Source organism: Pyrus communis, chromosome 5 (genome assembly GCF_041283825.1).
Source record: "Pyrus communis isolate YQ-2024b chromosome 5, ASM4128382v1, whole genome shotgun sequence".
NCBI lineage: Eukaryota > Viridiplantae > Streptophyta > Magnoliopsida > Rosales > Rosaceae > Pyrus > Pyrus communis.
In genome coordinates this window covers 22,427,399-22,453,592 of record NC_142569.1, presented here as the reverse complement: position 1 = coordinate 22,453,592, position 26,194 = coordinate 22,427,399, and the positions used below count along the sequence as shown (strand labels likewise).

Genomic DNA, 26,194 nt, shown 5'->3' with positions numbered 1-26,194 from the left:
TGTTTCCTCATATGATTGAATCCGACTCTAAGCTTGCTGTGGACTTATTGAACAAGAAAAAGAACTTGCACCAACATCAAACTAATTAATCTGAAACACAACTATTTAGAGTACAACCAACCTCCACTACAGCATTCAGAAAATACGAGTACAGCCAAGTGCACTACTTAAAGCATGCTCTACTTAAATTGCCATATTGTTAACAGCTTAATTGATTCTGTCTAAACTATGTGAACCACCATTGTGTTAGCCCTCAAAAGCTCGAATATGCAAGTACTGTCGATAATGATCTTATTAGCAGATGCAAATTCAGGCCACCCTTTCGACAAAAAGTGCGATCCATTGGCAGGGTAGGCTTTAACTTCCCATTTCTTTCCCTTTGCATTTTTCAGGATCACCTCAAAACTTTTCCCTTGGGGGAAATGCTTCCTGGAGAACGCTGAAGGGACGAACTGCACAAGTGAAATCCAATTTTCTGTGAGTGGAATTGATGGCATTAAACATTCACATTAGTGTTTCTTAACAATTGAGCGTACTATGTGTCATTGTGTCCATGTAATTTACTGCTCCCAAGGGCAGTTAGAAATTTCAATTCTTTGGAAGCCAAAATCCAGACTAGAAAAATGAAAGCTAAGTTAAAGCTTGCCTTGCTTACCACAGATTCTCCGATGACGCATTCAAAATGAGGAAAGTTAGATTTGAAAGATTCAGTCTGAGTAGCTTCTGAATCCTCAGATATGTTGTCTTCGCAGGTAGCTTCCGAGTCCTTGCAACTGTCGTCTTCTTCATCTTCTTCCTCTTCTGTACTCTCATCAAACTCACTGGATTCGGAACTTGAAAGGTTTTGAACTGCATCCGTATCAAAATAAAAACATAGCAGAGACATGAGTTACAAGAGATCAAATAGTGACATGCATATTGCGACATCAGACTGCATACATACCCGAATCGTCACCAGAAGAGCTGATTGAATTGGGGTTGATCTTGTCATCAATTCTGTGACACGCAGTGTTGTCGAATATATCTATACTGAATTGCATCTTTCCATCATAAGTGAACACCAAAAAGTCGCCGTGACCCAAGGAGTTATCCTTCAAGAACTCCTGCCAGCCACCATTGAAACGCACCGCACCTTTTGGTGTTTTAGTCACATTGACAGTCCATGAGTAATCTGAAGAACCTTTCAATTTCAAAATTGCTCTCTCGGACAGCTCCTTCAGTATATGTGTCAAGAACTTTTGCGGGACAGTCTTCAAGAAACAAACAAAAAGAATGAACAGACTAAAATTTCGTATCATGGTAAAGAATTTAAACGTGCTTCTAGCTTTAATCACCCCTAACACAGATTCTAACTAGTCAGTTATAGATTAATGAGCAACATGGTTCAAAGAAACAAATAAATTCAGGTAATTAAAGACGCGACATTAGTTGAAAGCATTTACCAATTTTTCAGTGTTGAAACCTTTGCAAATAATCTGAAAGAAGGTAGGCTTCTTCTCCTCCTTGGACATTCTTGCCATTTTCTCCGTTGTTGAACCAATAGCGATGCTCTGTAAAGGAAAACTCATTAAGCAGGAAAGAATACAAACATAAGCCTGTGCTATGTAAGAGTGTGAATCTATTAGAGCACATGTAATGCAAAATCATGAGCAGAAATTAGATACAAAACAATATAACTAGATACATAAATGGGGTTGACCTGAAGACCTGTCGATTTTTTTTGATTTTTTCATCTTCCCATCAAGGGAAACAAAAGCTGGATAATATTTCGAAAACTTGGGACCGAAATTTCCAATCTTTAACGTTTGAAAGCATGGGAAAATGTCTAAAATATCCTACTAAATTAACAATTAGAACAAGAAATAAGGTTAGATGAGGAGTTGGGATCATCGTTGGTTTAAATTTGCTTTAAGACCCGGATATCAACAAAATCAAAGTAGAGGTTTTGTAGACTGACTTCAAACATGAATTACTCTACTTAACAACATGATTGGTTACTTTTTCTGAGGGTTTTTTTTTTTTTTTTACCATTTTTCTCCCCTGTTAGTTCAGTATTTTTTACCAATATTTTATTTGTTTTTGTCAAACGATATATTTTGTTATATTATATGTTAGATTAGTCACCGACGGGTTCGAATCCACAAGTATTTTTCACAAATATTGACTAGTTAAGGAAGATAAGCAGAAAAACAGACACACAAAAGAGAGAGTGAAAAACAAGTCATAAACAAACAACCTATCAACTATCTGCACTCCAGCAGACTTGAAATGTAAATTCACAAAACATAAAATAAATAATCAAAATTAACATGAAAATTAATAAATAAAAGGGTAAAAGAAGAAAGAAGAAAGAAGAGAAACAAGAACATACTAGTTGAGAGTTGCACAAGATCCGACAAGGAGGGCAACCAAGATGAAATTCCACAAGCCAGTTGAGAAAGCACAAGTCCCACTTAAAGATGAATGAATAAATAAATAATAAACTCAGTCATCCTGCATTCTGAAGGAAAGGGATTCATCAAATCTACTCAATTGATAAATTCAGACTTTTGAAATTTAATTAAACAGTTATAAACAGGGCATCATTTAAAAGTTATAATAATTTTAGCCGTTATATCAAATTTCAAGAATCTGGATTAAGTAATTAGGTAGAATTAGTGGAAGAGATCCTGAAAGGATTAAAGTACTCACTGCCGAATAAAGGACATGGTTGGTGAATTCTTTAATATTTACACACACATTTTCACTCCTATACAAACTAACAATCAATGCCATTGGGTTTACATAATCATTAATGCTAGAGAGGACTTTTTATTTTAAATTATATTTTATAAAATTATGTAACTGTAATTGTTGATAACTAAATTATTACTTAATTACTGATTAATACATTTATTTTCTATTTATGATACATCGCATAATTTATAAGTATGATCTAAAAAATTATTGTACATAGCATTACTACCATTGAGCTAGCAACTGGATGCATGGCACACCATATCTGTGGTCTGTTGTTTAATGATAGTCTAGAGTAAAATATTTGGGAATTTGGGATCGGGCAAAAAACATTCTCCTTGATATGTGAAAAGGTTTAGGGTAATACTAAGATCAAACTCAATCCTGGTCTAAATGCTATTTTTTCAGTTGTATTCTCCCTCCAAACTCAATCTAATTCATGCTAAATGTGTGAACTAAAAGATAAATGTGTGGACTAAAAGCTAAAAGTCAAAGAAAAACCAAATTCTCTTCAAGATTTAGCCTATAAAATGGTGTGGGCACTACTAGCGGGAGTCCACTCACATGGGCATGTCTCTCAGGATTTATTAAATCCAACGGCTGAGATCGAATATATTCAAATCTAACAGTAAAAAAAAAGATCTAACATGCCAAATTTAAATTCAATGGCTAAAATAATTAAAAAAATTATTTAACTCAAAATTCATCCAAATTTAGTGATTTTTCAATATTTATCGGAATTTAAATATTTTTAAGTTAAAATGTTCATAAAATTAAATTATGATAGTGTACATAATTTTTTTTTAACTTTAAAAGAAAAAGTTAGTCTAAATTTATTCTTTAATAATCTCATGCTAAAAAATTTAGACCAGAAGGGTTGGACTAGAAAAGTTGTTTCTTGACTAAAGTCTAAATTTTCTGGGCTAAAAATTTTAGGTTTTAGCTCAAGGGTTGGAGATGGTTTAATGATTTATTATGTACGTGGTGGGTCCTATCTTGGCAAAATATCTATCTTCAATTCATTATGTTTTGAGTTCATATTTTCGTTTTAGTCAAATTTAGAATAAAAAATATAGAACTTTAACGAAAAGCTCTTGATACTGTTTATTTTAACGAAAAACCACATTTTTACCCTTAAAAGTCAATCATGGTACTATTTACTTTACCTTTTATTTTGCCCTTATCTTCATTAGTTTTCTTTTAAAAAATATCGCGTATATTTTACGTAATTTTTTTAATATAATGATGCCGGGTGGCTTCTTTTTTCTCCTACTTCTCGAAAACAGAAGACTAAGTCAACAGCAATAATACAATAGTGGGATGGACGACTTTATTGGGTGATAGACAGGGTAGCATTTTCGGGGGCAATACATTACACATCTCAAAATTCTTACGAATAGAAGATATGATATGTTACTGATTAATATTGATTAACTAATCTCTATTAATTAATAAAACATTCATTATCAACAAAATCTTATAAAATTACCAGTTTAATCCTATAATTAAAACTGAACATGAATAAGAAATATGGGGTAGAAATGTAATTTCACACGACCAAATTTTACTGTTTTTTTTTTCAAAACCTCACCTACATGTAATCATAACATATCTCTAATTATAAAAAATAAAAAAATAATAAAAAAACTTTACCACTTTCACATTCTCTGTCACTCCATTCCTCTCTCCTATTTCAAAAATAAAAAATAAAAAATTTTCTCACACACTTTGTGTATGCCCATATGCTAGTATTATATTAAACAAATGATAACTTTTCACATTTTATAGTGAATAGTATGAGTTGTCGTATTACTACATTATATATTTATCCTTTGCACATTGATCTATTTGTGAGCTGACACAAACACAATATCGTTATAAATGAGTATATCCAAACACCCAAATTGCCACCACATTGTAAGTTTTGTGTCAACAACAACCCATCATTTCAAAGGGGAACTGAATGATCTCATACGTCTAGGATCGACACATGATGTCAAAAAGTACTAGTTATCATGCCTTACTTCCCAGTCATGACCAAAAACAACCCAATTGTTCAATAGTATAGTAATTTTTTTCTTTTATTTCATAGCTGCATCTAACCTCTGTGTTACACTGCCTGCGTATCATTTGGGATCAAACCATTCATAGTTCACCCTTTCTTAAACTCCAACTTTTCTCATATTAGTTTCTAGCAGAAAAACATAGAGTTTCAAAATCACTCAATAGAACTTGACTTGACTATCATGAATCACTAAATTCCAAACTACATAACGAAACCATATGCCAACCACGATTGTCATTTGGTCATTCACTTATATCACAATATTTACTAACACAATTCCACAATTACAACAAATAATCGATTCCATGAACCGAAGATGCACAACATTAACATTTGACTATGTTGATCAACTAAGAAGATCAAATATCACTTCAATATTTTTAATAAAGCCAACCTTCCATAAGGTTTGCCGTATTCTCTACTTGAAATCCAATTATCCAACATTATAACCCTAAGTTACAACCATAAGTGTGAACTTGAGCAACGTCTATACACAAGAATATAGGTTTTGGACCACACTTGATAGAACTGAATAGGGAAAGAGATTCTAGACCATTGAACATAATCGAATAGAGAAAGAGATTCCGGACCACTTAACGAAATCAAACAAAGATAGGGTTCCAGACCACTCAACAAAACCAAATAGAAAAAGGGATTCCTGATTACTCAACGGAATCCAACTCTAGAATGCGTATGGTCCCCCAATGCAGATTAACCAGGCATAACCATAGTCACCCATTCGATAACATGGCCTACCGATGCGAATTAACCATGTAGGACCACCAATGGGTCAATTGTGACCAATTAGGCAATGACCACACAGTGCGGATTAACCAGGCTGAGTCACCCCTAGGATGTGTGTCACACCCCAATCCTTAGATACTTTCAGGATCGACACGTGACGTTACCACGACCACATTCTTGTTCATCTATCATGCCTCGCTTCTGAGACATGACTAAGAACAAACCAACGGTTCAACAACAAATTAACTTTTCTTTATATCATGGTTGCACCTAACCTTTCTGTTAGACTGCCTACGTGCCCAAAGACAGATCAAATCTTTCGTAGTTCACCATTTTCCCGACATTTCTCATGTCAGCTCCTAGCAAGAAAATAACATAAAGTTCCAGAATCACTCCATGGAACACAACGAGTATAATTCATTAGATTCCATACTACTTAACGAAACCACATATAATAACCAAGAATTCCATTTCATCTATCAAATCCATCACACTATTTTCCCACGACAAGTCAATAATCACAAGAGAATAATTGATCCACAAAAAATAAAGGAAGCACCATATTAATACTTAACTGCATTAATGATCCATTAAGATCAAGTATCACTTCACTAAAATTAATGAAGCCAACCACCGTAAGGTCTACTGTATTTCAATTCTTCTCCCACTGCTGGTCAGGATCTGGTTTCTCATCTTGTGAGATGGGTGAAGCCAGGGACAGGGTCTTTGAAATTAAATGTGGACGGCGCCAGGAATGCGGAGCAATTGGTTGGTGGTGTTGCAGCGGTTGTTCAGAACTCAAATGGTGATTTTGTGGCCGGTTTGTCGAAATCGTCTGCTCATGTTTCTTCTCCCCTCTTCGCCAAGGCTTTAGCGGTTAGAGAGGGTTTAGCTTTGGTGTCTTCAAGGGATTTTCAGAATATTATTTTCGAGAGCGATTCGCTCCAGATCACCCAAGCGTTAAGACCTTCTTCTATTGATTTGTCTCACCTTAGACTTACAGTGGAATACTAAAGGGACCACTAGAGTTCTATTCACCTATATCAGACGCCAAGCTAATGAAGTCGCTCATCACCTTGTTTGGTTCAGTCTTTCTTCTAGTAGCCCTTGCTCATGGTTTGAAGAACCACCCTTTATTGTAGATGTTTTGTTTGAAGACTGTAACTCTGAGCAGAGGATTGCCTCTTCTTTTGTACTTCTTCTCTTATCAATGAAAGTTTATCGCTATGCTTCAAAAAGGATGAACTAAAACGGATTTAGGTACCGATTCTAAATTTTGAGTTAAAGTGGGAACCGATCACAACGGAAAATCTATTAACTTCCCAAACTACCCATTATTGTTAAATCCATTATTAATAACTCGCCACACAACCTGTCACTCAATACTACTGTCTGGTGGCATTCCTCTTAATTTGGAAGTGAGAGGTCTTAGGTTCGAATCTCGTGGATAACGAATTCGATACCAAATTAAACTGCCCATTGTGTGGTTTAGCCGAACTCTCTCTCCTCAAAACTATCGATGTACTCCCAAAAAAAAAAAAAAAAAAAAAACTCACCACACTTCCTATTATTGTTAAATCCATTATTTGTATGGGATGTAACTTTTTCACTCTCTTTTCTCTTTATGAACTCATATTTTTCTCAAGCCGTTGAAATTAAGTTATTGATAAAAAATGCCTTAGAAAAAAATAAACAAAGAGGGAACCTGGTGCAGAAAATAAAAATGAGGGTGGGAAATCACTTTAAGGTTTATTTAGTACATATATTCAATTATTTACTTATTATTAGACTTAAGTACAAATTTTGTCCTTCAATTTTAGTTTTCGTTCCACTTTGATCCTCCAACTATTTTCTCCCACCTGAAGTTCTAAAAAGTTGACATGATTAGTGGCATGCACCTTACATGTCGGTTGTTTTCGTGCGAACTGACCATGTACGGTGTCAACTATATCAACAACGAAACTTTTCACACAGGCACCAAACTGTGAGTGTTTACTCCAACCACAAGAGAGATGAGGGAGAAAGAGATGGATGAAACAAATAATTGGGTTCTGGGTTGATAAAGTGTTTAGTGAATCTGAAATGACCACTAGAATTTAGAAACGTGTTATCATATAATTTAGTCAGTTTTAGTGGCAGTTATAAAACACAACTTCATACGAAACTGGCATATTTAGGTTGGTTGGTTGGTTGATTTTGTTTGTTTTTAGCATAAATATGTACCAATTCGTTAAGATGCCGTCGAGCTATTTTTTACTAACATCATGACACCGAGCTTTTATTGTAGCCTGTGCTATTGAATCAGTGATCGTGTTGAAGAGACAATTATTTCATTTGCAAACATCTATCAGCGGAATTAAATATATGACGGGATTACCTGATATTATAATTATTGTTGATCAGCAAGAAGAATATAGAAGTGATTCGTGCCATTTGTTCCATCAAAAGTCGATCACCTTTTGTTCCAACTTGTGTAAACAAAGCCACCTTTAGTTCCATCAAAAAAAAAAAACAAAAAAAGTCGCCTTTTGTTCTTATTAGATACATTGTTAAAAATTCAGGCACCAACTTGGGATGAAATAAAGAAGGACCAAAGTGAAAGAAAGAAAAACCCAAAAATGTAGGGGAAAATTTTGAAATTGCCCTTTTTTTTTTATTTAAATTTTGGTATGCCAGCCCCGCATTACCAAACTTCCATAACCGTTTCTTAGACAAGATCCAGGTAGTCTGCCGAAATAACCGTTTGGCGTGTATCGAATGAAAACAATTCCAAAGGAACGCAATCCGAGGTTCTTCGTGGAAACCCTTATGAGAACTTTTGAATGTTTGTTTATTTTTCACATTTAATTCCTTACAATTGTTGCTGCAAAACTTTGTGAGGCATTGGAACAACATTCTTCACCATTATGCATATCGGTACGTTTTATAATTTAGTCCTTTTTATATATTTGTTGAGTGTTGTAATCCATGCATGCTTTTCAGGAGAATTTCAAGGTGCAAAGACGTCCATGCACATTGCTCTAATCAACTGGCTCAACTCGGCCGCTATTATTTGAGAATCTTGCAATGTATCATAATTTGGTATCATTGTGTTCAAGCATCTTAAATTCCAGATGTTATTAACCATAAAAAATATAAAATTCTAGGAGTTTTCTTGTCTTTTTCATCCTGGATTTTTCATGATAACAGTGTAATGACTTAGAAGCACTGTGCTATAATTAAACAGCAAGGCACGTTGTATTAACCGTCACAAATGTCTTCCTTCTTTGAAAAAGTCATGGATATTTCTTTACAACATTATTCCTCCTGTTATTTTCATCATTTAATCGATTTGAATTGGTGAAGGTGGTCAAGATCTGACCGTCATGGGGAAGATAACAATGGCGAAGAAGAAGAAGAACACGATCATGGTCACACCATTGATGATGGTAATGATGACGATGTATGTATTTGTTGGAGATGCAGCTGATACAAACAGTGTTTATGATCCATGCTCAGATGCAAAAATCCAGAGATTAGATGGGTTTACTTTTGGCCTTGCATTTTCAAAAAAAGACAAGTTCTTCTTTAATCAGACTCAACTTTCTCCGTGTGACAAGCGGCTTTCGCTCACCGGAAATGATGCCCAGCTTGCTGTGTTTAGGCCTAAAGTTGATGAGATGTCTTTCCTAAGCATCAACAACAGCACCTTCAGTCAGGTGTGTAATCCAACTACTTAGCTTGATTATCTGGTTAGAATTAAGATATGTAGCTTCTTTTTATTTTGTTCAATTGGTAATTATTGTTATAAGATCATGCTACAGAAGCAGAGATACAATTCATGTTTCTATAGTTGCGCTGAGAAAAATCTCAACTGCTTTCTGTCACATTCGGAGTTTATCGGACACCAAATTTTGAATTTGTAATTATATGTGTGTTTGGAATCGAAAAGTTTTTTCCGGTTTATGGTAGCCCTAAAATAAGGGTTGTGGAAATGGATTATGAAATTGCTGAGGGGTGTCAAAATCTTCGAATTTTCCTCCCTGCAATTTTGATTGGGTTAAAGTAAAATATTGCTTGCTTCTATAAAGGTTGAAAAGACTGGAAACCCTAAATTTACATATATAGTCGCCTTCTATTGAGGGTTCCCTTACATAATTTTATTTGAGGGACACCTTATGGTGTCGATATATATATATACATACATATAGCCTCTAAAGTGAATGTGGTAGTTTTATCTCCTGCACGAGTCAAATTAATTTTGATGATTTTCCATAAATTCCTCTACAGATCAAGGCTGGTGTGTACATGGTAGCTTTTGCCGGACGGAAGTATGCAGCAAGATCACCCCCAATATTGGTTGCTGATGACTCACACACCATAACAAGCTTCACCTTGGTACAATCTCTCTCTCTCTCTCTCTCTTTCTCTCTCTCTCTCTCTCTCTCAGCATCAGCAAGCATTGAACTTGCGTTTCGTTTTGCAGGTACTTGAATTTGAAAGGGGGACTCTTCTTAATTTGTATTGGAAGAAATTCGGGTGCAAGGCATGCTCCGGGGACTATTCTGTGTGCCTCAACGATGAAGATTGTGCTGTTCCAAATTCAAAATGTCAAGGCAGTGGTGGATCTTTTGACTGCAACCTAAGCATACAGTTGACCTTCTCAGGAACAGACAAGCATCTTCAAGTTCTTAACTCCTGGTATGAGGTGAAAAATCTTCGGAAGTACTCACTCTATGCCCTATTCTCCAATCTTCTGCAGTAACAATGCAACTGAATATGTGGTGATGGGTTCAAGCTTGCAAGCTTGAATGTGGTGGTTGTATCGAAGTGTTTCGTCAAATGGTGTCTGAGTGCTTGTATGTTAGATATTTAGCGGTTCACAGTTTCTGGGCGCTAAATAGTTAAACCTATGTGCGACGTCTTGCTTGCTACTCCCCGAGTAAAGAGGGCCTAGAATCCAAAAAACTCCATGCTCTAATGGATAAGGGATTTGTAACCCAGTTTACAACCTGATAAGTTAACACATTTAGTCATTACTTCATTCTAATTTGTTGCCTTTGTCTTTCGTTTTCATTATGTACCAAAATCACCGTGCCAAAACTATGTACTGAAGGAAAAAAACAAAATTACCAGTGGGTTCCCAAGCCTTCGCTTGACGGCAGCAATTGCAGTTGCAGATGCCCCGACAAAATATTATTAACGTGCTTGATGTGGTCTTTTTGTCAGTTGTCATGTACAATCTTTTCATTCACTGCACGTTTAAAGAAAGAATTGGAACATAAAAAAAGTGTTACTTTCAACAGGTAAGTTATGAAAAACTTTACCTCGTGTATAAGCAATCTCCACAAAACTGCCCTTGGACCAAGTAACACATCCAGCCCTGTGTATGATGACCAAGAGTTTTCTGCCTGCAAGGAAATATGTCATCTCGGAACATAGTTTAACAAGAGGACACTTTTGAGTCATGAAAAAATGCGAGGTAGTTTTTCCCGCAAAGGTATAAAAATTGTTGTACTCTTCACCAGCTTCATTTTACATCTTATGAGTCAATTTTGGTATTGGCCGGTTTCCTGCGAGTTGTGGCTGTCGGTCGCCGCATGGTGGTGGCTCATGGTCACAATGACCTACTTTGTCTTCTTAGGCTATTTTCGATGCCCTGAATCTGTTTTTGGCATCTACTTGACGTAATTCCACTGTTTAAGCCTAGTTTCGTAAAGTTCCTTCACTTGACCTTTGTGGTAGACGAAGTTCCAACCGTTGGATCGTCATGAAATTATACTAAGTTGTTGTGCGTATTATTGGAGGATCTTAGGAACTTGTGCATCATAAATTTAATGTGCGGATCATCGAGATTGAACTACGTAGGGTTGTTGACCCTACCATTGACTAAGAGTTGAAACTTTTGGTCAATATATCCTAAAATCATTATTGAATGTTTTAGTTGACGTGTAGAACCTAGAATTAAGTATTTTATCAATGAGAATTGTTATTAGCACTCCAAAAATCTCATTCTACACTCCCAACTTTCTATATTACGAAAGAAAAATACACTTGTGAGAAGTGTAGAATGAGATTTTTGGAGTGTCAATAACACTTGCCTTATCAATAGAATTCTAAGACGAACTTGGACTTTGTTTAGGCGGTAATTGTCTATAAGCACCTTGGTCTTTGTGCTAGCAAAAATTTATAAATGTGTTTTGCTATGGATAATTAAAATGTTTGTGAAACGAGAGGGCTAGTAGAGGACTATTAACCCATGGTTATGGAGAGTTATGACACCAAACTCGACCCTATCTAGTTCCTTTGAGTTGTTCAAAATCAGGTTTTTAGAATGCTAGTCAGTTCCGTTGAGTGGTCAAGAACTGTCTTCCACTTTTGCCTAGATTCCGTTGTTGAGTGGTTAAGAATCCCTATTTCTACGTGGTTCCGTTAAGCGGTCTGGAACCGTGTTATGTTCAGATTTCGTTGAGTGGTCCAAATTCCTTTTCATATCCAGTTCCATTGAGTGGTCCGGAACTGTATTCTATTCAGATTCCGTTAAGTGGTCTGGGATCCCTTTCCCTATTCGGTTATGTTGAGTGGAACCTATCTTCATTGGATTATGTTGAGTGGTCTGGAAACCCTTTCCCTATTCGGTTCCATTCAGTGGTTTGGAAACCTATCTTTGTTGGATTTCGTTGACTGGACCTGGATCCCTTTCCATGTTCGGTTCCGTGGAGTGGTCTAGAATCATTTCCTTATTTAGTTACGTTGAGTAGTTCGGAACCCTATCTTTGATTCAATTCCGTTGAATTGGTTTGGAATCCCATTTCCTATTGGTTTTGTTGAGTTGGTATGGAACCCTAGGTTGTTGTGAGTAGAAATTGCTCAAGGCTACGCTTATGTGTGTAACTTAAGGTTATAATGATATTAATTGGAATCCTGATAGAGAATTACGGCAAGCCTTAGGGGAGGTTAGGTTTAATTAACTTAGTGAAATGATATTTGATCTTAATGGTTGATTAACATAGTTAAATGTTTGTGCATCTTTGATTTATTGAATTGATTATCTATTGTGGTTATGAAATTGTCATTGGAAAATAGTGTGATATATGTGAAAGATGAAATGGCAATCCTGATTGTTAAATGGTTTCGTTTACTAGTCTACAATCATGCTCGTCGAGTTCTATTGAGTGAATCTAGAACTCTATGTTCTTTTGCTACGAAGCACCATAAGAAATGTCAGAGTTTAACAAGGGGTGAACTATGAATGGTTTGATCTCTTATTGGCGTACATATGTAGTCTAATATAGAGGTTAGATGCAACCATGAAATGAAGCAAAAGTTACTATGCTTTTGAAGCATTGGGTTGTTTTTATCATGTCTCGGAAGTGAGGCATAATGGTTAAATAGGTACTGACATCACATGTCGGTCTTGGAGGTTTCTCAAGATCGAGGTTTGACAATACTCATCTACTTCTTAAAATGTTGAACAGCCCATACCTATACCTCATGAATATACCCAACACATCCTAGAATGATCACCTATGAAGGGTAGGACATATCTGTTTCCAGTGACTTTTGCAGTTTGTATTGGACCACAGATATTTGTGTAAATGTTTTGAAAAGGTTGTCTAGCTCTCCAAGATTTTCCTATCTCAAAGCTATCTCTGTGGTGCTTGCCTAAAGCACGTCTTTCACAAATTTCCTTGTCTTTTTGCAGTTCTGGTATTCCTTAAACCATTTCTATTTTCTCCAGATCTCTCAAGCTTTGGAATTTAAGCGACCATATCTTCTATGCCACAGCCAAGTGGTCTCTGTGACACTTGCTCTCACTGAGATAGAATTATGATAACTTACTACCAGTGGGAAGCTCCTATTTTCAGTCATTTCAACTCTAGTGACTAAGTTTTCCAAGCTTCTGGCATCGAAGATTTCAACCATTAAATCACAAAAGAGTAAGAAGCCATGCAGTATCATTTGGCGTACACTCAACAAATTCTCATCAAGTCCAGGTATCACATGACTTCTTTGATGTATCTCTTGCCTTTCTTTGTTTCAATCACCAAGGTGCCTCTGCCAGTGGTTCTCACAAGTTGTCCATTACCCATTTTAACTCTACCAGGGAAGTCTCTGTCAATATTGATGAGTAAAGACTCATGTGCAGTCATGTGATTGCTGCCCCCACTATCAATGAACCACATATCCTCGTTCTTCTCAATTGTAGTGACGTTGCAGGCATAGAACACATTCGTCTCCTCCTCAGCCTTGCGCGCATAGTTCATGAGTTGACTTCCTTTAGAACCAGAGTTTTTGGACAAATGACCAAATCTGCTATACTTGTGATATTTGGTTTTTCCCCTGAACCAACAAATACCAAGATGACTTTATCACAGATTTTGCAGAGAGGTTTTGTACCTACTACACTATTATTTACAACACCATTGTTTCTTGCAGGCAAGCTTGGTATTTCTTCCCACTTTTTACCCTTTCCTTTTCACATCCTCTTTGAAATTACTAGACTAATTGTTTGAGTTGGCCTCTCTAGGATTGGTGCTGAGAGACTGAAAAGCCCTTTCTGTGGCTGCATCGACATGCCTTTCTAGTCTTTGTTCAGAAGTTTTCAGGGAAACCATCACTTCTTGTGCATCAAGTGTGTCTGTGTCTTTATTTTCTTCTATCATATTCACTATTGAATCGTAGGGTCTTGTCAAACTAATTAAAAGTGTGTGTACTAATCTCTCCTAGGTAGTTCTTCCCCAAGAGTTTTCATTTGATTCACAATATCAAACAGTCTAGTAAAGTAATATTTGAGGGGTTCATCCTCTCTCATGTGTGTATCTTCAAAATCACGTCTAAGAGATTGGAGTTTTACTTCAGTCTCCTTCTCGTCACCTCTGCATTCTCTTTGCAGAACTTACCAAGCAGCTTTAGCTGTTTCTTCGTTTGATATCTGGGAAAATTTGCATCCGAAACTGCTCCTTGCATTATTCCCAGAGCTTTGGCATCTCTCATCACATTCTCTCTCAGTGAGATTTTCTGAGCAACTGAGAGTTCTTCCTGTGTTTCATCATCCGACTCTGACAATTCATATCCATTTTGAACCATTTTCCGGAGAACGTGGGACTCGAAGATGGTTGTCATCCTTATCCTCCGAAAATCATAGTTTTCTCCATTAAACATCCTTGAAGTCTTAAATCAGTTTCTGGGGTTTCAAGTTCTTGAAAATGTCCCCTGAAAAACAGCTTTCACAAATGCCTCGCTGTTCTTAATCGAACCTAGGCTTTGACGCTATGTTAAAGTTTTTATTTTGTGTGTTTCCGTGCAAGAAATTTGGCAAACAGAGAACAAGAAATCAGTGTAGAGAAAGAAGGAATGAGGGTCACAGCTGCTAAACATTGCAGCCTTAGCACTCATATATATATATATATATATATATCATTAAAACAGTATTGCTTAGTCCCATTTTCAAATCATCAATCTTGTCTCCATTTCAGTTTTTATCTTTCGGCTTGGACTTTGGAGAAGTGGGGTTTTGAGATTCTGTTGTTGGCGGGAGTGATGCCAAATGCGAAACAAATCACTTCCCTGATTGCACTGTGAATACAGAGGCAATCGTATACATGAATGCTGCTGCATTCTGTTTAGCACCTGCATTCATTCTTCTGTTTCACCCTCAGAAACAAACAGTACTGTTGTGGGTTGCACAAGGGTGTCAAAGGAATTGGGACTGAGCAGGCAATACGGAGTCTTCTTGTCAAGGGGTCTAGGGTTCTTCTTGTCGTCCTTCGTCGAATCTATTGATAACAAGACTGATCAACTTTATATGTCATTCATGTTGTTGGAGTAACGCACAATTGGCTATAGTTATACAAACACTATATCTATCGACCAAAAAAAATACAAACACTATATTTCGATGCGTTCTTTGTTTTTAATATTGTTTATATTCGATGTAGTTGACAGTTGGGTAAAAATTGGATTACTTAAATAGTAACGTAAAATGACAAGTTCGATGATCAATACTCACTGCTGCATTATGCAATGATGAATGCACCATCACTGGTCATATTTTCTTCACACACAAAATATACACAAAGAAGACGACGCCTGTACACACCCTACAACTACAATTTTGTACAGTTGAAATGCGAGAGAAAGTGAAAACACCACTATTTCTCACATTCCGAAAAGAATTTTCGGAAGTTCTACAAAAACCAATACTACAGGCAACGCCTGAGAAAATTGAGTCTTGCGTATCTTGAAATATACCTCGGTGTTTGAGGTTTGTGATCATTGGGAAGATAAGAGGCTACCATCAAGAGCAAGGATGACACAAATATATCGATCCACTATACAGTTTGATCAACACCCATCTTTTGATGAACATCAACAATAAGATCCCGCAGCTCAGGAAAAATTGAAACGAGTGAAAGTTCAAGTATTGCGTAAGCAAGTTGCTTTATGCAGATGGTAGACTGCACGTCAGAATAATTTGGAATCAACACGTTTGGCTTGAAAGAAATGACAAACTAAATTTCAGCAGACAATATAAGAGGATGAGAGACTAACCTGAATGAAATAATAGATGTCCCTTGCACAACGTCTGTACTGCTTATGCCCAATTAAGCTAACCAAGGGCGCCGGAGTTCCATCTGTTAAAGTGGGGATCAGTTTGTTGTTTTTCATGTATTAGTTAAAGGAATTTATTAGATAATTAATTACACACATAATTCTATAGTATTCACACTAGTCGAACAATCATGGAATACTATAAATATGTTTGTGTGTGTGTGTGGGTGGGTGAAAAATGCATGTACACCTGAATCAAGCCAGAAAAAATGCATGTATGTATGTATATACTGAGAAAGTAACAGAAGATTCATGAGTTGTGTCAAATTGTAAGTTTCGCATGGAAAGTGATGATAAATTTACATCTAAAAGCAACACCAATATTTCTCAGTTGAAAAAACAGGGTCGAAACCTCAAACCATACAACTCTTATAATCCGAAGTTTTAAGCGTACAAAGGGGCTGCTATTTAAAATAAATATAGTACAATAAGTTACAGAGAAAAAAACAGATAGTACTTACCTTTGATTATGTAATCACAGAAAAATAGTTTACTTGAGCCTAAAAATTAAGTACCAACTTCTGGAACACAGACGTTTGACTAAAAAAACACAAGGCAGTAACATTACCAGGAAGACTAAGGTAGCCACTTCAAACTAAGACACAGGAACACTAACAAGAAAATAGATAACGTCAACTACTCACCAAAGAGCATTTTCTTGATATCACTAGCTCTGCGAGCAGCCTCAAGCTGGTGCTCAAAAGACCCCTGTTTACCAGCCTTGCTGCCGCCAAATTGACTTATATTTTGAAGAGGGTTTTGATTGCCGTCTTGAACATTGCCGACTCTAAGGAAGAATGTGCCATTTGGCCATAGACCCTAAAAAAAACACATGGTTTTATTTTTTTGTCAGAAAAAACACATGATTAGAAAGCAAAAATAAGCAACTCTTTTCCTTTCAAATTTCTAAATATTGTTTTTCCCTCTAACTGCAAGGATAATTATACATTGAAAAGAAATCTAGGAAAGACATGCCAAAGTTATGATGATGATTAAGAACTCAGAATTCACAGAAATTAAAACTGAACAAACAGGAGTACATTATGTCCCTCATTTCAAATGTAAGCAAAAAGTCTGCAAGCTTCGAGAAAGACAATTCTAAAGAAACAAAGAAAAAAATTAACACCTCTATATGTGATTTGTGCAGACTTTCAGTAGGTAAATTAAAAACAAAAACGGACTTTCAGTAGGAGTTTTGTCTTTTAATCTCAGCAATAGTCCCTTTAAGCAATATAGATTTATTTTCTGTCAGGTTCTTACGTCACATACAACCAAAATGCAATATAAATAATTAATAGTGGGGGCATAGTTTTGCACAGGGACTGAACCTGAAGAACGGAATCACCCAACGGGCCTCACCCCTCCCTTTCAGAAACATACTGAGGAATGCCCAAGAAAAGGCGACTCCATTCACATATGAAACACAGTTACCATGATATAATGTGGAAGACAAATAAGCACCAACAAATGATTTGTATAACTATTCTATTGCAGTATTCATTTAAGATTTGAACCGTTACACCACTAAGGTTGTCTATGCTTGTTCAGTAAAATGAAGATGTTTATAATTGGTTCAGTCCTTACATCTTTAAGCCAATAAATTCCCGAAGCAATAATATCCTCCCTTCGAAGCCAATGAATCTGCCTCATGAGCCAGTCATCAATAGCATCGTCCATCATTAACTGCAATATTTGTTTTGACATCCAAAAGACCTGTCGTCTGCATGGACAAAAGTAAGCATGTGTGAAAGACCAGTTATTTAATCTAATTACACACGTTCCAGCACTACTGTTTATATAAAATTCCACCCGTAATTGGGACATTGTCCACATACTAAAAGGAATAAAGAAAATAAGCTTATAAAGCTATAAACAGCTACTCATACATACACAGGGAAAAGAATATAATACGTTCAGCAAACCATAGTTATTGAATAAAAGAGAAAGAGAAAAGTAAAATTAAAGAAGAACCAAACTAGAACATACTAAAGAATTATAGAACATTGTTCATACACTAACAAGAAAGCAAAAGGTCGTTAACTTCAAAGAACAAATTCAATAAATGAGGAAATAATTGGGTGAGATGAGCAACCGAAAGAAATATAAGCACAATAAAGAGAAATGGCACATCGAATAACCAATCTACAAAAACTTTGCCCGGATGGCATATGGTGTTGGTTACTTTCAACATTTTCAAGAAAACAGACTGGATGGCCGAATATTTTACTGTTTATTAGAAAAACTGGATAACAATCATGCATGTTCCTAATCTTTTATCCAAGATCAAGTTACAAGAGCTGATGACATACCTGAAGTACAATCAGGCAAACTAAAAAAATATCAAAAGCATTGATCGAGTCAATAATGAATACAGAATCATGCATCATCAGGATATTCCCTAAACCATCAAAGTATGAACAGCTCACCTCAGCCAGCCCCTTCTCTTAAGTTGAAATACCTTGTCCACTAGATTCAACAGAGGCACGCTAACATTGGGTGGAGTCCACTGAAAGAAAACAAGTTGTAAAGATCAATATCAGAGAGAATCAAAGATGTCTCTAAAAAGAGCTGTGATATTTAATTAAAAAAAATATTGAATATAACTGTGATCGTCAGATAAACCAGTAGCTTTCACTGAAAGATCTAAAATTAATACATGCAATTCACAATTACTTTGACAGCAACCTTTCACTAGTCAAGATATTATTTTCTTATGATTTACATGTCCATATAAATTTACTGAATCGCATTTCTAACTTCATCTTTATACTGAATTTCCATGGGCAATCGTCCGTTAGAACCTTGAGCATGGTTGAACCCATCTCAAGGTTGGAAACTTTGAGAATCTTGGTGAACTAGATTAATTATTCAGGTCAAGCTGTGAAAAACTTGTCTAGCTGTTAGATTCAATCTGTTATCTACTGGGCTAAATTTCTTGGTATACTTAATATTCATTCAGTATAAGCGTGTCCTAGCTATTTACATTATAACCAAAGATAGAGAATGTGTTAAAATAGGAGAATGAGACCTATACTTTCTAACCAAAGATAGAGAATGTGTTAAGCTGGAAACAGGAGGATCCAAAGTCTGCATAGAGAACATTGTTCAAAAAAATTAACAAAGTGAAAAAGTGGATAACAAAATAAACCTAGTAAATAATTCATGGTATAAAATGATTAAAGCTATGAGTAACTTGTGTGAAAAAGAAAATGCAACATGCCATGAAGAGGAGATGATGAAAATAGGAGAATGAGATACAAGATATCGAGAGTGATGAAAAAGGTCAGACATAAGGCCAATCCTATTGCATATAACCGGAGCTTTTTTCCTAACAAATTGAGTCAACTCCGGCATACTTCAAGGTGATTTTAACCTGATCTATGTTATACCTTAACATTCAGCCTTATCAAATAATATTAGCACTCTAGTGGCTTACATACCAAAAGAAACTTGAATCAATAAGAAATTACATACTGTAATCAACTAAAGTATATTCAGATATCAAGTATCATGATAGTGACTATAATGCTTAAATAGAATGAACTCGGATGACATTAGTAATACCTCAGGTGGCATTCCAATTGGATCCTCCAGAAAGCCACCCTTGCCAACTAAATCAGCTTTCTTCTCCAAACCTAAGGTCCTTGTATGTACAACCCGAGGTGGATAACCCTTATAGTTCAATTCATTGTCTGAATGCCACCCAATTTCTAGGGTACCTTCCTCGTTATCTGAAAAGCTATTTGTTGACTCTGCTGTATTTTGGCTAAAAGCAAGGACACCTGTCTCATCTGCATTCCCGGATAAGTTCCATCCAGGAAATAAAGATGAGGCCTCGGATGTGGGAGAACCAACAACCTTACGCATTAACCCATCTGAAACCCCTTTGAACTGGCGTACAATGTCATCCACAGCGTCATCCACATTGACTGCTTGAATCAAATAATTAATGAACTTAAAAAATTTCCAAAGCAATAAGAAAATATGAGAAATCTCAATAGTATTAACAAAACTGCTAAAAAAAACAAGCACAAATATTACGATCTAGGACCATAAGCATTTTGGAGTGTCGACCAAAGGTTTTTGGAATCTTAGAAAATGCCTTGTTGAAGTTCTTTAACATATGTCATATATTGCTTTCTGATTTGTACTTTGGTAATGGAGACTTTTGTTCCTAGTTAATAGAAGAGAAAAAGTTTGAACAATTGCCTTCTAAAGAATATTGTTCACCTCAGATCTCCATCCATGTAAAGTCCTCCTGATTAAGCCCCATTAAAGCCTGATTTACGTTCTATACTCGATCACTAATTCCCATTACCAACCTTCCTCCACAAGATAACTTGAAACACCTTTCAGCAAGATTACCCTTGCAGCCTAAGTAACCATATATTACAAAGCACGATACCTCTCTCTCAAATTATGCTTTATAAGTCCTATATATATGTGTGTGTGTGTGTGTGTGTCTATATATATATATATATATATCAAAGCACAACTTAGTTATTATACTGGGACTAACTACTAACAATCTATCATAAAGTAACCGGGTATAACTCGTCAACAATATTTTTTCCTTGGGACGTCGCTTAATTTCTTAATGTGCCTCAAGCTGGCAATCATTAATTAATTCAATAACTTTTAATGTTTGAAAAAGAAAAGGTGAACAAATTTCTGTATCTCTGATCCAACTAGCAGAAATTGACAGGGAGCATCCAAAAACTAAAAACAATTATATTGTGTCAAGAATCAAATTTAGTTGATAACTTACATTGCCAGCCACAATATGGGTGTGGGTGTGTGAATTGTGTATATGAATGTGGTTGTAGTGGGTACAAATTTGAGAGTAAAAAGTGACAACCCCAAAAAATATGAATGTCGTATGCCAAAAAAAAAAAATTAAAAAAAACCACATACCTGCAAGAGTTCTCATCACTGTAGGAGATTTTCCAAAAGAGTAATTCTGAAAGCAACATAAAAGAAAAAAAGATACTGCTGAGAGAGAGAGAGAGAGAGAGAGAGAGACGTTCATCTACACTAAAATTCTATGTCAAGAAGATGAATACCTTTGATGAACCACTTAAAAAATCCCAGACTTCATGTTGTTCGGCAACATTAGCTATTGACAACAGATCCTGGGAAAATACAGCAAATTAAAGCAACAACAAGAGAAAAGACAGTGAGAAATCGGGGAGGGATAGAAAAAATACAGTGAAGAACCTACATCATACCTGCAGATATTTGTCTAGCTGAATACATCGCTGATGAACAAAAGCATCCTCTGTGCTTGACGAGAATATTCTTTTGGGTGGTAGATGTAAAGTGTAATTTGGAATGTCTTTAAGATGGCGATGCAGTCGTTCAAAATTCCTATATCTGCAGAGAGAAATAAAAAATAAAAAATCAAAGGATAAACAAGAAAAATTCATATATGGAATTGGAATATGGACCAAGTAGAAATAGAGACTTCAAGAACTTTCTTAACCTATGTAAGAACAGACACTCGTCTTTCTCTAGTGAGGATGCCTTCACTTTATAAAAAAATAAGGACCAAATAATGGTACCCATCCAAGCAAGGATAAATTAACAATTATAAATCCCTTTAGCCATCTAATTGTCGTCAATCAAATATTCGAAGACAGTATTCCTTGTGAATACAGAAATGAACACGATGATCGAAGGTCTAAAAGATTCTGTATAGGAAGTACGTGTTTGCATCATGGGATTACACTGCAAGGTGGGGTCTCAATAATTTGGTCCTTACTTTTCTCTAAATGAGGACATCCTCATCAAATATGAATTCTGTATACGAACTATGTGTCTGTAATTTGTTTTTGTAAAAGTGAGTGCATGCATGTGTTGTGCAGACATGTGACTCTGCGTAATAAAAAGAAAATTGAAAAAAATAAAAATAGATGAGAATGAAACCTTCTTTTCACAAACCAAGTTCTGTTTTCCGAATCTGTAACTGCAATTGAATAAACTGCAAAAGATTTTGACCCAAGTTTCTCAAAGTAGGCTCCCATAACCTACAGACATACATATTGAACAAAAAGTCAACTCAGATTCAAAGAAAACGTGTGATTCAACATATTCCAGCACTGAAGAAGCTGCAATGGTTGGCATCATGAAAACCTACGATATCTACTAAACATTTTAAAATTTACATAAATGTAAAATGCTTACCCGGCACCTGAGCTTGGGAACTTGTTGTCCCACACAGTGGACTAACATATCCGAGGCACTCTTACTAATATGGTCTTCTTTATGCCTGCCAAACTCAGGGCTATAGAATTCTGATATGATAGACCCTCCACCTTCTGTCAATGTTCTTTTTGTGTCCGGCTGGATTTTCAAAGCAGAAGTGCTATTTGATCTTTTAAGCCTACTTTTATTTCCATCGGCAGCAAGGTTTCCAATGTCCTCCAATTTATTAACAAGATGCCCTTGATCCGCATATGATTCTTCACTGGGATCTAAAGAGAAGTGTAGTTCCATTTTGGTCCCACCACTTAATTGAGTATCTAAACTTAATTCACTTCTCAGCTTCACAATAGATCTATCTTCCTTTCCTGTAGAAATTTCATGCCTGTCGGCTACCATTTCATTGCCCAGATTTTTAGCAGGTACAGCACTATCTATTCCAGAACACTCAGATATAGGTTCCTGAACTCTTCTTATCTTTTTCTTGTGCTCTTTTTTTTTGTAATTTCTCCCTTTTGTCCACATATTTTCAAGATTTTCAGGAGCAAGAACTTCAGTCCTTCTCTGTGTTGCAGCCTCTAAAACTCGTGCCCAATCAGCAGGCCGTGACTGCAAAGGATCTTCCTGGACTTTATTATAATCTGAATACGCTTCTCTCTGATGGTCACCTTTAGCCAATGTCATAACAGTGCTTTGGTTAAAGGTTGCATATTTCCTCAGTGAAGAATCTTGATCATGTACAACCCCTGCAGCTGATCGGTCCCCACTTACCACTTTACTGATTTCCTCTTTAATGGCTAGCAAAATGTGTTCAATCAATTCATTGATATACCTGATTAAAGAGAAACTGTAAGTTAAAATGGCTTAAGTTTCTTTAACAGAGAGAAGATAAATGTAAACATATGTAACATTTCATCCAATTAAATTGATGGCGAATTTCATTATTACAATGTTTCTACGCATGCACAACCATTGGTATGATCACATGTTCCGTAAGCTCTAAACAATTACATAAATATATTAGGAGAATAATAACAACAATAATATTACACTACAAGATTTGTACCACAGTTTTGTAACATATTTTGAAAAACCAGGACAAGAAATAAGGATTAACCCAGGCCATCGTCTCAATAGATACTAAATGCTAGATACAAAAGGTCAGTTCGATGCTTGACAATCCCTTTAAAAGAATTTAACACCCTCTAGGCAAAAATAATAATAAAACACAACAAAAGAATGATAACTCGATCATAAATATAATATAACATACCCAGGGCTTGCAAAATTCAAAACAGGTTGAATTACTAAGCTTGTTAGAAGTTCTCTGGCAATAGATCTAACCACTGGACATTGTGCTTCTCGTGGTCTTAGCACCACAGCTAATACCCCACCCATTAGCCGCTGAAGAACCTATTGAATATATAAACATCAGCCTATGGAAGACATATGCAAGAGATAAAATCCAAAAACAAAACTAATTTCTGTTAGAACAATCCACTCACACCTTGTACTCACTCTCGGGTGAAATCAATGCAGGATGGAGCTCCTTCGAAGCCATGAGATGATGTTTTAACCTTTCATCTCTCTCCTCTGAAGACAACGTTTTCATAACATCAACACCTATAGCAGCTTGGTTTTTTCTAAAAAGTTCTATATGATCCCCTATTAAATCAATAATATCCCTGAAACATAAAACAACCATTAATTATGTTGCTTTAACGATAAAAGCTTCATAACAACTTGCAAATGGTTCACTTCTACAAGAAACAGAAGGGGTACCTTGTTAGCAAGTCAACAAGGTTTATCTCTTTAACTCTTCCGGATACTTCACCCAGAGCATCCATGATTATCGCACGTATCTGCTCTGGCGCCTCCTTGTCCGGAGTAATATCTGAATACCACAAATCAATCACAAAATCCTTCAAAAGTTTGTCAATGAAATCTTTAACTGCATCCTCTACGATTGGAGAACCAATTTTCCTTTTCCATTTTGGTGGTGGAGCCCCAGTAGAGAGTCGTGGATCATTCAATGACAACTGTTTCTTCTCCAAATGAGACAAATATGACTGTGGACGAACAAGTTTTTGACTCTTCCAACGGAATTCCACGTTATTCATTAGAATACGTAGCATCGAAACCAATAAAATTGATACGGGTAAATTCATCCACATTGATTTACTCGAATCTGCAATGAAGGACAAAAGAAATGGAGTCAGGAAAAACGCTTCTGAGAATGAAAAACCAACCACATTGAGTTCGCTAAGTTTACCATATACATGTTGAAGAAATCAGGAAAAATATAACCAAAATCAATGCATTTTCACTTAATTTTTTTCTCTTCGAAGCGAAACTAACTGATTCCTAATTATTGGAACAAAAAGCTATCATCTTTTTGAACCACACAACTTCCATACAATCAGAAATCATCAAACTCCTCCCCCTCCCTTCTCGAGAAAGCATCAAATTTCATAAATTACATCAAATTTGTAGAAAAATATAAACACAGAATCCAGAAACCCAAATTTCTATTAAATTGGAGCACTTACAGGAAAGAAAGTATGCAACACAGAAGACAAACAGGGCCCACCAAACCACTCGAAGCTTAATCTCCTCGATCAGATCCTCTATGCTATTCAAGGCCTTCATCTTTGCTCCCGGAAACCCTAGAATCCCAACCCTAATCCACTAAAAGCACAACGAAACTCCGACCAAAATCAAATTACCGCAAAATCCGAGTCAAATCCCTTGAAAATTCAAAGCTTCAGCGCCAAGCAAGGACGAGCGTGGACCCTGGCTGATAGGGTTTTGTCTGGTTTGCCGAGCTTTCAGAAATTGCTTACGGAGTTACAGAGAGAATAAGAAGAAGACGACGACGACGACGACGAAGAAGAAAGACTAACCTGGGATTTAATTTTGTTATCGATTTTGGTCAGCTGTTTTAATTCTGTTTTGAATTTTCTCTCTTCTATCAAAATATGTGTTATCTGAGCTTGGTTAGTTCATTAACCGTTGGGCCGTATGTGTGTAACCGTCCTGGACCGGTTTTGGCTTCTCTCTGTGCCATCCTGTTGGTAGCGTTTGGTACGCAGACGGGACGGGACGGAACGGGACGGGACGGGACAGGACGGGACAGGACGGGACGGAACAGATGTTCTGTGTTATGTTTGGTATGCGCAGGACGGAACAAGACTGTTGTTCCGTCCTGCGTTTGGTAGCACATGGACGGAACGGAACCAAAAGATTAAAATGACTAAAATACCCATGTTCCGGTGTTGTTTGGTACAATTTTATGGGCGGAACGGGACATGACTCTTTTTTTTTTTTTTTTTTTTTTTTTTTTTTTTTTTTTTTTTTTTTAAGTTATTCAAATTTGAACACTATTATCCATTATTTGTTTTTCTTGGTCCAAATTTTAATAGGTATATATTGTGTTTCACATGCAAACCCCTTTAAAATTTGTAATTTTTCCCGTTTTCTACACCTCCATTCGAATTTTCACCACAAACCCATCAAATTTTATTGTGCAAATTGCAAAACCCACACCCCAATTCAATTTTTAGTCCCTAATTTTGGTCCTTTCAATTGTGGGTTGTTGTTGTTAAGGATGGATTTATAAGATGTTACAATCCTATCACTAAGGAAATAAATAATTTACATAAAATCATAATAAACTACGAATCCCAAGAATACAAGAATATATACACAAAAGTTAACAAATTGTTGAAGAGAGCTGGAGTATTCAAAGTAGGTGTGGATGGTTGGAGAAATGGCAACGAGAATTAAACTCTTCTAGTGAAAATTTGATGAAATGGAGTAGAAGAAAATTTAACAGAGGAAGGGAGGAAATTGATC

The 26,194-nt window shown here is 36.1% G+C and overlaps 3 protein-coding genes across 9 annotated transcripts; 1 reads left to right on the top strand and 2 right to left on the bottom strand.

The window, feature by feature from the left end:
• Positions 1-65: 65 nt before the first annotated feature.
• On the bottom strand, positions 66-2,558 carry LOC137725198 (B3 domain-containing protein Os01g0723500-like). 3 transcript variants are annotated; one of them, XM_088694789.1, is made up of 5 exons: positions 2,372-2,558; positions 1,443-1,550; positions 944-1,250; positions 656-849; positions 66-452 (listed from the first exon to the last, which is right to left on the bottom strand). In XM_088694789.1, exons 2-5 carry the CDS (start codon positions 1,518-1,520, stop codon positions 222-224), a joined length of 810 nt encoding a protein of 269 aa, XP_088550915.1. In that variant the 5' UTR covers positions 1,521-1,550; positions 2,372-2,558; the 3' UTR covers positions 66-221. The 3 variants fall into 3 exon arrangements, with proteins under 3 accessions (XP_088550915.1, XP_088550916.1, XP_088550914.1); XM_088694790.1 differs by lacking the exon at positions 2,372-2,558 and adding an exon at positions 1,700-1,927; XM_088694788.1 differs by lacking the exon at positions 2,372-2,558 and having other exon boundaries at positions 1,443-1,674.
• Positions 2,559-8,117: 5,559 nt separating this feature from the next.
• On the top strand, positions 8,118-10,574 carry LOC137723778 (uncharacterized). 3 transcript variants are annotated; one of them, XM_088694793.1, is made up of 5 exons: positions 8,118-8,461; positions 8,528-8,613; positions 8,891-9,243; positions 9,815-9,922; positions 10,011-10,574. In XM_088694793.1, the coding sequence occupies exons 3-5, from the start codon at positions 8,911-8,913 to the stop codon at positions 10,287-10,289; spliced, it is 720 nt and encodes a 239-aa protein (XP_088550919.1). In that variant the 5' UTR covers positions 8,118-8,461; positions 8,528-8,613; positions 8,891-8,910; the 3' UTR covers positions 10,290-10,574. The 3 variants fall into 3 exon arrangements, with proteins under 3 accessions (XP_088550919.1, XP_088550918.1, XP_088550917.1); XM_088694792.1 differs by having other exon boundaries at positions 8,528-8,626; XM_088694791.1 differs by lacking the exon at positions 8,528-8,613 and having other exon boundaries at positions 8,121-8,461.
• A 4,297-nt stretch (positions 10,575-14,871) lies between these two features.
• On the bottom strand, positions 14,872-25,355 carry LOC137726867 (uncharacterized). Of its 3 annotated transcripts, none has more exons than XR_015962994.1 (16): positions 24,889-25,355; positions 24,122-24,527; positions 23,847-24,024; positions 23,613-23,752; positions 22,322-23,171; positions 22,064-22,164; positions 21,367-21,511; positions 21,202-21,270; positions 21,053-21,098; positions 19,703-20,067; positions 18,565-18,644; positions 17,723-17,858; positions 16,783-16,957; positions 16,079-16,161; positions 15,779-15,984; positions 14,872-15,303 (listed from the first exon to the last, which is right to left on the bottom strand). XR_015962994.1 is itself a non-coding variant. In XM_068465821.2 (15 exons), the coding sequence occupies exons 1-15, from the start codon at positions 24,986-24,988 to the stop codon at positions 15,859-15,861; spliced, it is 3,000 nt and encodes a 999-aa protein (XP_068321922.2). In that variant the 5' UTR covers positions 24,989-25,355; the 3' UTR covers positions 15,523-15,858. The 3 variants fall into 3 exon arrangements, 1 of the variants encoding a protein (XP_068321922.2); XR_015962995.1 differs by lacking the exon at positions 14,872-15,303 and adding an exon at positions 19,167-19,225 and having other exon boundaries at positions 15,523-15,984; XM_068465821.2 differs by lacking the exon at positions 14,872-15,303 and having other exon boundaries at positions 15,523-15,984.
• Between the last annotated feature and the right edge of the window lie 839 nt (positions 25,356-26,194).

Excerpts from the sequence above, each read along its gene's own strand:
- LOC137726867 (XM_068465821.2), bottom strand. The coding sequence starts at position 24,988 with ATGAAGGCCTTGAATAGCATAGAGGATCTGATCGAGGAGATTAAGCTT. Across the intron at positions 24,025-24,121 it reads CTTGTTGACTTGCTAACAAG|GGATATTATTGATTTAATAG; the intron begins GTACCCCTTCTG and ends TTTATGTTTCAG. Across the intron at positions 16,958-17,722 it reads GAATTTATTGGCTTAAAGAT|GGTCTATGGCCAAATGGCAC; the intron begins GTAAGGACTGAA and ends TGTTTTTTTTAG.
- LOC137723778 (XM_088694791.1), top strand. Across the intron at positions 9,244-9,814 it reads ACAACAGCACCTTCAGTCAG|ATCAAGGCTGGTGTGTACAT; the intron begins GTGTGTAATCCA and ends ATTCCTCTACAG. Across the intron at positions 9,923-10,010 it reads CCATAACAAGCTTCACCTTG|GTACTTGAATTTGAAAGGGG; the intron begins GTACAATCTCTC and ends TTCGTTTTGCAG.
- LOC137725198 (XM_088694788.1), bottom strand. The coding sequence starts at position 1,568 with ATGAGTTTTCCTTTACAGAGCATCGCTATTGGTTCAACAACGGAGAAA. Across the intron at positions 1,251-1,442 it reads GTTTCAACACTGAAAAATTG|ACTGTCCCGCAAAAGTTCTT; the intron begins GTAAATGCTTTC and ends TGTTTCTTGAAG. Across the intron at positions 850-943 it reads CTCTTCTGGTGACGATTCGG|TTCAAAACCTTTCAAGTTCC; the intron begins GTATGTATGCAG and ends ATACGGATGCAG.